At 41.3% G+C, this 14,486-nt stretch overlaps 1 protein-coding gene across 1 annotated transcript; it reads right to left on the bottom strand.

The window, feature by feature from the left end:
- Positions 1-263: 263 nt before the first annotated feature.
- Positions 264-10,623, bottom strand: LOC112123922 (cysteine-rich venom protein pseudechetoxin-like). The gene is made up of 7 exons (XM_026653334.1): positions 10,564-10,623; positions 7,951-8,067; positions 7,378-7,465; positions 5,878-6,023; positions 4,553-4,647; positions 2,752-2,840; positions 264-391 (listed from the first exon to the last, which is right to left on the bottom strand). Exons 1-7 carry the CDS (start codon positions 10,621-10,623, stop codon positions 264-266), a joined length of 723 nt encoding a protein of 240 aa, XP_026509119.1.
- Between the last annotated feature and the right edge of the window lie 3,863 nt (positions 10,624-14,486).

The raw sequence follows: 14,486 nt of genomic DNA on the forward strand, positions 1-14,486 counted from the left end.
AGTCATTCAATGTTGTACAAGTCTATCATGTACAGTGCTGACTTTCAGGCAAGGAAGAAAAATCTACTACATTTTAAAACAAAGAATTAAAGCAGAAAAAAACATGAGATGAAAGGTCAGATCTTACAGCCTTTACTCAGGTGAGTAATCCCATTGAAGTCAGTAGGATTTCATATATAAGGGCTGCAAGATGGGACCCTGATTTTCTAAAAGATGCTGTCATTAAAAAGAAGAATTTCCATGAAGGGAGGAATCAGAGGCTGTTATTTTATTTCAGTGGTGCAATGGCAGGAGGCAGGACATCTTGCCTTGATCGTGGGGTTTGTACATCCAGGGAACACTTTTAAACTAGGACAGTTTGGGTGAACGTCCACATACTTACAAGGATTGGCTGAAAATGAAACAGAGCATAAGATTAGGTATTAACAAGAGGAGGGGGGAAAAAGCCCCATGCTGTTTCCTTTAAAGCATATTTTGACTCAATAAGTATTTTTCACTGTATTTTTTTTCTGTTCAGTTTTATTTGTTCCCCAGTAAAGTTGTAGAAGTCTAACAGAAAAATTGTTCACTTAGTTTAAGGCAATTTATCAGGTGCAGCAATACTTTGTTTTAATACAGCTTATTACAATACAATTACAAGACAAGTCAGGTCAGTCACATTTTAATAAGACTAGATCAGTTCTTTCTCCTTCTATTTCCCATAAGAGTTTTGTCCCAAGAATGAGCTATCCAGATTTGCAAACCTAGTGTATTCTGTGAAGTGTATCATTATATCTTCCTGGTAGTCCTGGAGGAAGAAGTCATATGGAACTGTCCTACTTCTCTTGTACCTTTGCCCAGGGGCTTGGCACAGTCTCACTTGGAGAGCAGCCATACTGTCCCTTTATTCCCAGAAGCATTGTGCCTGCCTCAGGTGCAGCACCTCCAGGAGTTTGTGGCTCTCAGAAGTTACAACTGCAAAATCCATTGCAGGTTTTTCTATATACTCTGCAGTTCTTAGTGTACAAATACAAGTGGCTTTGGTTTTTAGCAAAAGGCACTGACAGTCTACCACATAAGAATGGGGGACGAGAGCCGCCTCTCTCTGCCTGGGGAGGAACATTAGGAGACATAGCAGGTGAAACACTCAGCCATTGGGCCAGCTTTTTCTCGCACACTCCCTGGCAGCTGCTGCAGTTAGAGAGGCACCACAGCAATCTTGGAAGAAATTTGTTGTTCAGAGGCAAAGGGGGCTAATACACGAAACACAAAGCGCTGGAATGTGCCAATGCTCACTCACGTGGTGGAGACTGAGTTCCACTGGCTTCAGTGGAGCTACTTGCATAAGTAAGTGCTCACCAGGGTGAGGAAAGGTTCCACACTGAGGCTGGAAAACTATTACCCAGAATGAGAGGTAGGAAAATGCCATTTTCCCTCATGGACTGGATCAGTGTTTCTCAAACTGGGGTCGCCGCTTGTGTAGGGAAAGCCCCTGGCGGGCCGGCCCGGTTTGTTTACCTGCCCCGTCTTCAGGTCCAGCCGATCGTGGCTCCCACTGGCCGCGGTTCGCTTCTCCAGGCCAATGGAAGCTGCTGGAAGCAGCGCGGGCCGAGGGACGTACTGGCCGCCGCTTCCAGCAGCCCCCATTGGCTTGCAGTGGTGAACCGCGGCCAGTGGGAGCCGCGATCGGCTGGACCTGCGGACGGGGCAGGTAAACAAACTGGCCCGGCCCACCAGGGGCTTTCCCTACACAAGCGGCGACCCCAGTTTGAGAAACACTGCACTGGATGAATGACTCGGTCTAAAACCCTTGAGGGAACTTGCTCATGCCATTGTAGGTGTTAAATATTTTTAACATTGTCACAAGTTCCTTTTTTTGGGGTGGGGGGGGGGGGGTGGCGGAGGTATGGAACTTAATGATCTCCTGGCTCATATTAAGCAGCATATGCCCAGCTATATTTCTCTCTCTATAATCTCTCTATATAAACTTACTCCACAAGTTCTCTCATTGATTTCAATAGAATTCATTATATACTTATGTGGTGCCTAGCACAACAGGGTCCTGGCCCATGATCATGGCTCGTAAGCACTATCATAAAGCAAATAATAAATATGAACAATTGCAAAGTCCTATTCAGTACAGAATCATAGAAATGTAGGGCTGGAAGCGACCTTGAGAGGTCATCTGCCCCCATGCTGAGGCAGCATTAAGTATTCCTAGACCATTCCTGACATACTTACCTAGCCTGTTCTTAAAAAAAAACAAACCAAAAAACCTTCCAATGACGGGGATTCCACATCCTCCCTAGTAACCTGTTCCCATGCTTAACTATCTTTACAGTTAGAAAGATTTTCCTACTATCTAACATAAATCTCCCTGACTATAAACTGAGCCGATTACTTCTTGTCCTACCCTGGGAGGACGTGCAGAACAATTGATCAGCATCTCCTTTATAATGAAATTTGACATATCTGAAGAATGTTATCATGTCCTCCTCAATCTTCTCTTCTGATGGGGACACGATAACGTTATGACAGTCCCCTGACAGGATAACTATCCCCTCTCAGAAGCCCTTACATGAGCCCCTACACATGCTCATTTTTAAATATAACATGGTTAGCAATGAGTGTGTGTAAGGACCTCGCAGTCATGTTCTGTAGGCAAGATTTTTGAGTTGATAATTTCTCAAAGCCTTCCCACCAAGGGAATTAAACATTGTTTTAGTAAGTGACAACTTTGCCACTGCAATACTTCAAACTGCTAAAACTTACTGCATAGTCTGTTGTCACAAGCATTAGGGCAATCTCCACACACTGGCCCTGATTTGTAAGGTGTGCTCATTAGGTTTCTGTAATTCCCCCTGAAATGGTAAAATTAAACAGCATAAAATGTGAAGTCATCCTACAACACACATCTTCATTTACACTCAGGGGACATTTACACTGCAGTAGTGTGTGTGTGTGTGATTTGCTGGTTGTGTAGACAGTCCTGCACTAGTTCTAATCTAACCGCAATGCTAATGGAGCAAAGATGCCATGGGACAGGCTTCAGCACAGACTAGACAAGTGAGTATGTGCCCAGCAGGGTCAGGCAGGCTTATACAGCGTGGGCTGATGTCTGCTCTACCACACACTCACTGCTATATTTTGCAAGCTAGTGAGAATAAAACTAGCACAGACGCATCTACATGACTTGCAATCACATCCCTGGCTGCAGTGTAGACACACCCTTAGTCTGGTATGTGTCAAACAATAATTTCAAATGTCAAAATGTAAATATTAAAATGAATCAAAGGTGTATGACCAAATCCCATGCACTGCTTTGAAAATCTTACCCCGTTGTCTTTATTGTTAATGATTAAGGCTACGTTTTAGTCAAAGGTATTTTTAGTAAAAGTCATGGACAGGTCACGGGCAGTAAACAAAAATTCATGGCCCCTGACCTGTCCATGACTTTTACTAAAAATACCAGTGACTAAAACTTGGGTGGGGGGCCAATGGTGCTCGGGGGGGTGGGTGGTCTGGGGCGCCTTGGGTGCTGGGGACGGTGGCCCAGGACCCTGCTGGTGGTGGTGGTGGGGGGGGGGCGGCACCATGGTCCGGGGCCCCCGCCGAAGGGGGGGGGGGGGGGGGGTTGATGGGGCTGATAGGGGGCTGGGCTCCCTACCCACTCCACGTCCCTGCAGTTCCTAGGCGGTGGAGGGGCCAGGGGGCTCAGCATGCTGCTCCCGCCACAAGCGCCAGCTGCCACAGTGCTCACTGGCCAGGAACCACAGCCAATTGGAGCTGCGGGGGCAGGACCTGTGGGAGCGGGCAGTGTGCAGCACGGAGCGGCCCCTGACCCCTCCGCTGCCTGGGAGCTGCAGGGCCATGCCAGTGGGAGCTGGGGAGACCCTCACTCTGAGGTAAGCACCCCCCCCACACCTCCCAACCCCCTGCCTCTGGCCCTGAGCCCCCTCCCACACACCCAAACTGCTGCTGCTGGCCCAGGGGCTGCCCCACTCGGGCAGCCCCTGAGTCAGCACCAGTCGCTGCAGAAGTCACGGAGGTCACAGAAGGTCATGGAATCTGTGACTTCTGTGACCTCCGTGACAGACTCGTAGCCTTATTAATGATAGATTGCTTACAATACTTGCAAGTGCTTATGTGCCATCCTGAGTAGCGGGCTCGCAATGACCAGCGCTGCTACTTCAAAGGAAGGTGCAAGAAACCTTGCAGGAGGCAGTTAGTAGATAACATGTCCTAGGGAAAGTTTCTTGCAGGCCCCTATTAGTTAGAAATACGAGCATCTTCTTTTTCACTTACCCGGCTGTTAAGAAAAAATGCTTAGATTTTTGAGCAGAGCAGACCTCACTGGGCAATTATTGGGGGGTTTGTGGGTTGTTTTATTTCAAAATGTAATTTGCATGTATGCTTCTGCATACCATTATTACTGAATTGCTCCTCTGACCATAAGCCCACTTTAAAAAATATGCTGCATTTTGCAATGTAGCTGACAGCTCCTTGGGTCATTTTGATGAATTAAAGCACTAAGGAATTCCGATAATCAATGAAATCCATAGTTAATACATACGCAGGGCAGTAATGGCAAACGTAATAGTATTTGTAAAATCTCTGAGGACAATAGGCAATTGCACAACCAATCTGGTAAGACTTGTACCAAACCACCTGGAGAGAGAAGAGTAAATAAATGAGTGAATATGAAGGGCTCTATATTTTTAATATAATAAAATATACATTTAAAAGCATTTTCCTATGAAGTTGAGATTTGGGCATATTATCTTATTACACAGTGTAGCAGAATATGTTACATCTTGTAGGAAAGGAAACAGAAACACTATGTAGTTTTCATATTGTCTTATTCACCCTTCATAGAAAACCATCTAGGATGTAATTGGAATGAAACCCAAGCAACATAGTAGATTCTCAGTCACCTGGAGTTTTTAAATCAGGCATAGACATACAAACATATACACTGGTTCAACCACAAATTGTTGGACAAGAGGCAGGAATCAGTAGATAAAATTATCTACTCTGTGTTACACGCAACTGGTGAGACTAGATGGTCATAATGGCTCCTTCTGGTCATGAAATCTAAGACAATACAATTGTACAGAGCGTTTGTAAACCAATCTACAGATGTTTATCTCTCTAGGTTCTTATCTCGCCCCCATTCCAGTAATAATCAAATGCCTCCAAAAAATTTACAAATATAAATTAAGTCTCTTTTACACTTACTTCTTTCCTAGCCTGTAGGGGAATTAGCTTGATTAGTTTATAAGTAGTGCATGAGAGTGAGTGTGTGTGTATGGGTCTGAAGAATGTATTGAAGGAAAGATGATGTTAATTTAGGGCCTGAACAACAACAGCAAGAACAACATTACTCCCACAAGAAAAAAAATCTAGTAGGTTATCTAGTCTCTCTCTCTCTCTTTGCCAATGTGGTATTGTTCCCTACAATTTATGGAGCTTGGTCTAGCCTAGTTTTAAATTATGCAAGCCATACAGTTTCCACCACGTTCCTTGGTCTAACAGACCTCACTGTGGGGAAATTGGTCATAATATTTAGTCTACAGTTTCCATAGTTTTATTTTGTTTTTTGTCCCATTACTTTTGTTCTGTTGGAATAATTCTTATCCTTTATGGTGTTTATTCCCTTTAAGTATATTGAGGCTGTTATTTCTCCTACCCCTGGTAATCACAGAATCATAGAATATTAGGGTTGGAAGAGACCTCAGGAGGTCATCTAGTTCAATCCCCTGCTCAAAGTAGGACCAACACCAACTACATCATCCCAGCCAAGGCTTTGTCAAGCCGGGCCTTAAAAACCTCTAATCATTTAGCCAAGCATGTATCAGTTAAAACATGAATATGACAAGTGGTGTTATGGTCCTTTACCTGAGTATAATGGCCAATCACTGCACCTGGTGTGGTTGACCCAATGCCATATATGAAATTTCCCACCTCACTGTACCAGGCTTGAATTGCATCTGACCAGGAATTGGGTGCAGTTGACATGTAGAGATTTTCGCCACAGCCCACTGCTGAAAATGGAAAGGAAACCATTCACAAAAGCTGATGAAAGGGGCTTAAGAAGATACAAAAGCTTCAGCATGTGGGGAGAACCAGTAGAAGATTCAGGAATTTCTAGGAGAGCCTGGTGGGAAGAATCTATTTCATTTCCTGAATACCCCACATTTTACAACCCTGGCCTCTGTCATTCTTCAGGTCATGAGTGAATAGTGTTGGGTAAATTCCAGCGGTTCAAAGGTTACCTTTGGTTCTCATAAGTATTCAAAGATTCAGATGTTTATCTGAACTTTCACGGCAGCGATAAGTTAGCAGAACCCAGATACACCAAAATGCCAACATATCCCTAAAACTCTGAGATCCATCCACTCTGGACAGACATTGCTGCCAGCACAAATAAACTTCTTGACATTGCCCCCTTGTTCCTTGTCTAATAATATATAGAGATATACCTATCTCATAGAGCTGGAAGGGACCCCAGAGGGTCATTGAGTCCAGCCCCCTGCCTTCACTAGCAGGACCAAGTACTGATTTTGCCCCAGATCCCTAAGTGGCCCCCTCAAGGACTAAACTCACAACGCTGGGTTTAGCAAGCCAATCTCAAACCACTGAGCTATCCCTCCCCACATCGTGAATAGTCACATATTGGCCCAGCCTTCTTGTTTCCTCCATAAACTATGTCCAGATTTTAAGGATCTACTGTTAATCCATCCTGGTGTTTGGTATAAAAATATTGGGAAAATAGGATTTCTTGAAAAGATTCTTAAATCAGGAGTAACTCCATAGATGTCAGTGGAATTACACCAGTGTAAAACTAGTGCAACGTGGATCAGAATCAAAGCCTAAATTTGGATCTGGATTCTAACTTTCTCATGTGTCAGGAGTGTTCACGTCCGGTCTTGCTTTGGATTCACTCTTGAATCAATCATAAACTCAAATTAACAATAGCCTTGTTCATCACTCTGTGAACAAATGCAAGTGACCTCAATTCAAAGAGATTTACCTTCTCACCAAGCACTTTTCATATTATTAGAGCTGTTTGGGGATAAAGAATGGGAGGAGGGGGATTGGAAGGAGATAAATCTAAAAAAAAAATGAATTTTTTTCCCAATTTTTCTTCAGAAGTTAAAAATGGTGAAATTTCTTGGAAATTTTTCATTATTTCTTTGATGTTGAAATTATAGTCAATATTCAAAAAAATGTTGCATATGCAGAATAGATGAATCCATACACTCCAGTGTTATAAATGTTATTCATTCAGCAAAATATTAATACCACTTAAATATGAATGGGGTTACATTATCTGCAAATTGTTTGTATAATGAGTTGAATGAAGCATTGTTCATTTAAAAGTGATACTTTACTTACTAGTTGTCCTTCTGTTTGGGGGACTATGGGATAAAGTACATTGATTTGCCCAACTCTTGGCATTCTTTGCAGCTGCCGGACTCCATTCCTTAATTAAATGAGAAACATTAGGTGTTCAGATGTGTACCTCTTTGTACTTCGTAATGCAGAACATAGAAGAGGACATACACTTGGGAATTGCATTTTCAGTGTTTAAAATTTTCTTGACAATTCCTTCTCTCTCATTTGGGCAGTAAAATGAGGAGCAGCTCAGTAGCTGCACACCTTAGGAGAAGGCTAGATATCATGGTGGTTAGCTAGATGGAGAATACATCACAGGGCAACCTGGGAGACCAGACCTAGTGGTTTTTCCCTTCAGTTCAAAAGGAGATATCATTTTTCATAAGCAACAAGATTTGTCATATCCAACATTCTCCCTTCCCCTACTAACTCCTATGTTCATTAACTTTTTATCAGGGAAAGGATTCAAATGGCATGTTTTCTGCCAGGGGATATGCTATGCCCTTCCAAATTCTCTAGTAACATTGATAGGGTTTGTATGCATTATAGATTGCTTTGCAAAATGCATCTTACCATCCTCAGCATGTTGCTAGCGGTTGGCATCACCCCTCTTCTTAAGGCATTGTGCTTGTCAACAATCTCCTTTTGTCGATATGCGTTGTCAGTTGACAAAGAAGCTAAACCTGGAGTCTAAATTAAAGGAACGTACAATAGTTTTTCCTGTATTTGGTTGTGTGAGTTTAAAATATTTTAATGTAAACCTAGGAATCAATTCCAATTAATGTGTCCTTAAAATATTTCATGAACTAATTATGTGTATAAACTTAATTTCATCAGAATGAATCTGTCAATCATTGATTAATTAATTATAGATCAGATTCTAATATCTTTATTCTATGCTATATAGCACCTTACTTCACGTGTGGTCCCAGTGAGTACAATTTAGCAATCAGAAACTGATAGTGTTATCTAATCTTAGAATTTTTAGACTGCCAAATTCTTTGAAATATATTGGGCCAAATACAATTCTGTTAAAGATAGGAAAACTCCACTGAATGTGTTATTATTTATTTATTTACTAGGGCTGTCAATTAATCGCAGTTAACTCACGTGAATAACTAAGAAAAATTAATTGCAATTAAAAAAATAATGGTGAATAATCGCAGTTTTAATTGCACTGTTAATAGAATACCAATTGAAATTTATTAAATATTTTGGATGTTTTTCTACATTTTCATATATATTGATTTCAATTACAATACAGAATACAAAGTGTGTGTAATTTTTTTGTTACATATATTTGCACTGAGAAGGGATAAATAAAAAAAATAGTATTTTTCAATTCACGTCATACAAGTACTGTAGTGCAATCTCTTTGCTGTGAAAGTGCAACTTACAAATGTAGATTTTTTTGTTACATAACTGCACTCAAAAACAAAACAATGTAAAACTTTAGAGCCTACAAGTCCACTCGGTCCTACTTCTTGTTCAGCCAATCGCTCAGACAAACATGTTTGTTTACATTTACAGAAGATAATGATGCCCTCTTCTTATTTACAGTGTCACCAGAAAGTGAGACCAGGCGTTTGCATGGCACTTTTGTAGCCAGCATTGCAAGGTATTTAGGTGCCAGATATGCTAAACATTTGTATGCCTATTCATGCTTCAGCCACCATTCCAGAGGGCACGCTTCCATGCTGATGACACTCATTAAAAAAATAATGCATTAATTAAATTTGTGACTGAACTCCTTGGAGGAGAATTGTATGTCTCCTGCTCCGTTTTATCTGCATTCTGCATATATTTTGTTTAATAGCAGTCTTGGATGATGACCCAGCACATGTTCATTTTAAGAACACTTTCACTGCAGATTTGGCAAAACTCAAAGAAAGTACCAACATGAGATTTCTAAAGATAGCTACAGCACTTGACCCAAGATTTTAGAATCTGAAGTGCCTTCCAAAATCTGAGAGGGATGAGGTGTGGAGCATGCTTTCAGAAGTCTTAAAAGAGCAACACTCTGATGTGGAAACTACAGAACCCAAACCACCAAAAAATAATATCAACTTTCTGCTGGTGGCATCTGACTCAGATGATGTAAATAAACATGCATCGTCCGTACTGCTTTGGATTGTTATCGAGAAGAACCATCCGTGAAAATACCATGAAATGTTTCAGTTCTTTAGTATACTATAGAATTTCTTCATGATTGTGAATGTTATACATAAGGTTACCAAACAGTTTTCTTTGTAACCCTCTGTTTTCCCAGTTATGACTATCTAAGCTCGGTCAGTATTACTGCATGTGTGTGTCATTTCACTTTTCATTTGTAAACCTTACTCAGCCTCAGGGTCTTAGGCCCTGATCCTATGATTGCTTCTTCATGTGTCTGACTTTACTCACATGAGTAATCCTATTGCTAATGAGAGGACTACTTATGTGAGTAAAGTTAATCTGGAAAGTATTTGCAGAATCTGTCCTTCAGTTCAGTGGTTCTCAACCAGGTATATGTGTATCCCTGAGGATACGCAGATGTTTTCAAGGGGGTACATCAGCTCATCTAGATATTTTCCTGGTTTTATAACAGGCTACATAAAAAGTACTAGCAAAGTCAGTACAAACTAAAATTTCATACAGAAAATGACTTTTTTTTACTGCTCAATATACTATACACTGAAATGTAAGTACAATATTTATATTCCAATTGATTTATTTTATAATTATATGGTAAAAATGAGAAAGTAATAATTTTTCAGTAACAGTGTGCTGTGACACTTTTGTATTTTTATATCTGGTTTTGTAAGCAAGTAGTTTTTAAGTGAGGTGAAACTTGTGGGTACTCAACACAAATCAGATTTCTGCCAGGGGTACAGTAGTTTGGAAAGGTTGAGAGCCACTGCTTTAGTTTGCCTTGAACACTTATGCCATTTAAAGGATTTAAGTGCTTGTATTGCTTTAGGGACTTAACTGGGTTTAAAATTTCACCCTCCACCCCCTCAAAAATGGGTCAAAATCAACATGAAATGCTTTGAAATAACTGAAGTGGAACATTTCAAATGACGTAAAAATGATTTTTTATTTATCAGTTTGCAAACATATTTGACATTTTTACTTTTCATTGTGATTCAGAAATCTCAAAATATTCATGGGATTGGAAAAATGTTTCCCACCCAACTCTCGTCCTACCTGTCCGGTGGATGGCTGCAGCACAGCAGCCAGGCCCAGGAATGCAGCCAGCAGAATCATCTCTGAAAAGGGAAGAACAACCTGCTTAGTTCTCTTTCCTGCCTATAGCTTATGTTTATTTAAATACATCCCAGCAGAAGCATGCTGCTATGTGCTGTATATGTCTGGGGTTTTTCTCAATCAGAAAGGTAGTGGTTTTGTCACCAGGTCTTTATACTAGAGAAAAAAATGCTCCTTTCTTTCTCTCTCTGTTACTTCTAACAGCACTATGAGCCAACCAGGAACCCATGTTTTTCTCACAGTACATGCTCCTCTACTAGAGGGTTTTCCTTTCTACTAAGTTAAGTGTAGAGGGATGTCCTAATTTCCCTGCATGGAGGAAGGGGAGACATTACTACTGCTGCCACTCTGTCTTCGGGCTTTAGTTATGTGGGGACAGGTTTGGTTTCTAACCAGAGCTCCATAGGAATCTTCTCTGTGGAGACTGCAGAGGGGATGCACTGAATTAGCACGTGCGCTACCCACCTTTGCAATACTCCCTTCCTAGCCACTTATGGGATTGCACTTGCCCATACTGTCCATCCCATTGTGGAGGGGATGCTGAAGACATGGTACCATAGCTGCCTCCTCAGCAGATTTTCTACTGCTGGGGACATGCACCTGAGGTTACAGCAGCAGAAGCCAGTGCAAACCTGATTTGAATTTAGCCCCTTCGATTTTGTTCAAACCAATGCCCTTTGTTTATAATTGAAAGCAGGGAGGTGGCCATCTGCATGGAAGGAAAATAAGGTTTAGGGCTAGATGGTAACATTAGATACAACCCTGAGCAAGGGGTGGTGTATAAGCTCCCAGAAGTATCCTTAGGAGACATCCTTCTCTGACTCAATTCCTTCTGTTTTCTCCTTGCTCCTCAGGATAGTAATTTATTGCTGGTCTATAGCACCAATGTAAACTTCTACCTCCAGCTCCCACAGCTTTCCTCGTGACTCTGGCCAGTGAGTAAGGGCAGGAGCTGAGTCTCTGTTCATTCCCCTTCCACCTGCTCTGGGGAGAGAGTAAGTGGGTAAGTAACTCCGTCTACACCTACCCCATCTTTGAGTAGCTCACGTGAGAATGCTGAGGGGGGATTCCTTCTCCCCAGTGTGAATGCATAGTCCTAGTCACAATCTGGCTCAGGGGTCGGCAACCTTTCAGAAGTGGTGTGCTGAGTCTTCATTTATTCACTGTAATTTAAGGTTTCACGTGCCAGTAATACATTTTAACGTTTTTAGAAGTCTCTTTCTATAAGTCTATAATATTTAACTAAACTATTGTTGTATGTAAAATAAACAATGTTTTTAAAATGTTTAAGAAGCTTCATTTAAAATTAAATTAAAATGCAGAGCCCCCCGGACCAGTGGCCAGGACCTGGGCAGTGTGAGTGCCATAGGTGGCCTATCCCTGATCTAGCTGAATAACTGAGACGAATAAACGTTGATGTGTTTGCTGTGTTCATGTTCAAAGGGTAGGTGATTAACGACCAGCACTGGAATATTGCTATAGATCAGGAGCTGGGCCAGGGATTGTGTCCCAGGAAAGATAAATTGTTTCAGGACTTTTGTTATAGAAGGTTTGCTCATAGCATAATTGTGTGAATGGGAGACAGCAATGATGACCTGTTGGGATGCAAGGCTGCCCTTGAGGTCCACCTAGGAGCCGTATCCAGTGCAGAATGCAGCTGCCCACTTCTTGCCCTGTACAGGACTCTCAGCATATGAGAGGTGTGCTTGAATCCTTACACTGCATTTCTCTCTGATTCTGGGTGCAATTCAAAAAGTGCTCGGGAGTATTTTCAAATCCTTGTAAGGCCCAGGACACAATTATCTCTGGGGATCTTTGCTCCCTGTCATTGTAGTTAGGATCTGCTTGGAGGCTTTGGCTCTCAGTACCTGTGGTTTAATCGGCTTGGGCTAGTGGCTGGGCTGCAACTCACTTCCATTGGTCCTGTGCCCAAGTCCCAGTCTAAGTAGGCTTAAGTGTCTGATGCCAGGTTGATTTATTATTAGCTTAGTTTTATATTTGGTTTAGAGGGAGGTTGATGGTTGTGGTTTAATGTATTCCTGGTAAAATGATGATGGGGTTAGCTGACATTACCATGTGCTGCAGAAGTGGGTCTCTAGAGCTACTTGCAAAGAGAGCACGTTGACAGGGTGCGTGGGGGGAAAGCAGGTTGCACTTTTCCTACCAGTATAGCCAGCTCCACTGCTCACCACATTGCTTGTATGATGCTGGAAGCAACGGGCCATATCCTTACTTGTAGCTCTATCAACTTCAGTCTCTAAAACTGTATTGGCGTCAATGAAACTCAATCCATTTACACCGGGTAAGGAACTGGTCCATTATGTCTTCCACAATCTTAATGTCTGCTTGCACTCCTCTTGGCTTCGACAAGGTATTGTCTAGCTGTAGACTTATCTGATGCGAGGTATTGGCAGTCTAGTAGTATACTTGCCTTGTGACATTGTACTCTAGTAGCTGACTCATATGGAGGATAAGGGACCTTCTACTGCTACCATTAAAAGAGTTTCTGCTGTAGCTGAACTGGTCTAGTAGTGTGTTTTCTGCAATTTTAGAACCAAGGTTGTAATCTCAGCTCCCCAAATACAGATATGAACATACAAAGTATCTATAATTGTATATGTCTGTGGCATATGGATTCATTATGGGCCAGTTTCTCAGCTGGCAATGAAACTATGTTCATTTTCACTATCTAAGGATCTGGCCTTAACTTCTAAAACTAAACAGTTTAATGCTGATCCTTAGGGTAAATATATGTAATTTTTCTTTCCTGGTAATACATTTTCTGGTACGGCGTTGGTTTGACTTTAAGGTATAATTAGTACACATTTGTTATCTTATAACTTTACCTTACTATTTCCAAATATAATATTAGGCATGACTGCACCAGTACTTGAGATTAAAGAAATATTCTTAATAAAATGATTCCCCCCCCCCCGCATTTCATTCTGCACTAGACAATAGGAGGATTTTTTGGTAAATTTGTAGCTGTACACAAGTATTTCAAGCTAAAATGTGTCTGTTTTCAGGTGGAACCGGGCCACTCTTAGAGCAAACTGTGCTCTTATCCAAGTGGAAAAAATGAATTTTTCACATAGAAGTGACTTTGGCATTAAAAACTTGGGAAAATATATGCTGTGGCATGTTCTGAGGTGAAAATAACCAACTCATAGAGATTGTGAATATGGTTAAATTTGCACATAGGACTGAGAATCTCCCCAAAGGAAATGGCAAAAATGTTCATTCTAAAATTTTGTAATAAAAACAAAATATAATGATGAGTTTTTTACATGATTCCTACAAAATTACAAAAATGCCTGCAGGATCCTATTGGGTGTCAATAGGACTCCTACTTACTTAGATGTTTTCAAAAACCCCGTCCTTTTCACCCAAATGCTTATGCTTTAGACTAGAGGTTCCCAAACTTTTCTTATTGCATAGCCCCTTCCAGATCTACCAGCTGCCAGTATACTCCTACCCTTCTCATCACTGATACTTTGTGTGTTCTTCGTAACACTACCTGTCTTTAACCAGCTGTCCACATTTCGTTGTTATGTACAGATATAGTTATAGTGCAATGTATACAACTGTAAAAAACCCTGATTAAGTTCTGAGCTCAGTTAGACTGGACAGCTTCTGAGTAATGGAACCCGTGCTGTACGGTGATTGGAGGGGAAGGTGCCGTATGTCAGCGTCTTTGCGTATCTGTGTTCCCATTGGTACATCTTAAAGTAAATTAACCGTATTTTTATTTAACTGTATTGTACATAACAAACTCCCACTGAGTTTTAAAGCTTCATCTCAGTAGCCTATTATGAAAATGCAATAAATAAAATAATGAATAAATAAAACCCACCATTACACAA

This window comes from Terrapene carolina, unplaced genomic scaffold, assembly GCF_002925995.2.
Source record: "Terrapene carolina triunguis isolate 2854851 unplaced genomic scaffold, T_m_triunguis-2.0 Scaffold42, whole genome shotgun sequence".
Classification (NCBI taxonomy): Eukaryota; Metazoa; Chordata; order Testudines; family Emydidae; genus Terrapene; species Terrapene triunguis.

Coding starts and splice junctions, on each gene's coding strand:
- LOC112123922 (XM_026653334.1), bottom strand. CDS start 10,623: ATGATTCTGCTGGCTGCATTCCTGGGCCTGGCTGCTGTGCTGCAGCCA. Junction 6,024..7,377: donor CCCAAACAGAAGGACAACTA/GTAAGTAAAGTA, acceptor TTCCATTTTCAG/CAGTGGGCTGTGGCGAAAAT. Junction 4,648..5,877: donor TGATTGGCCATTATACTCAG/GTAAAGGACCAT, acceptor TTCTCTCTCCAG/GTGGTTTGGTACAAGTCTTA.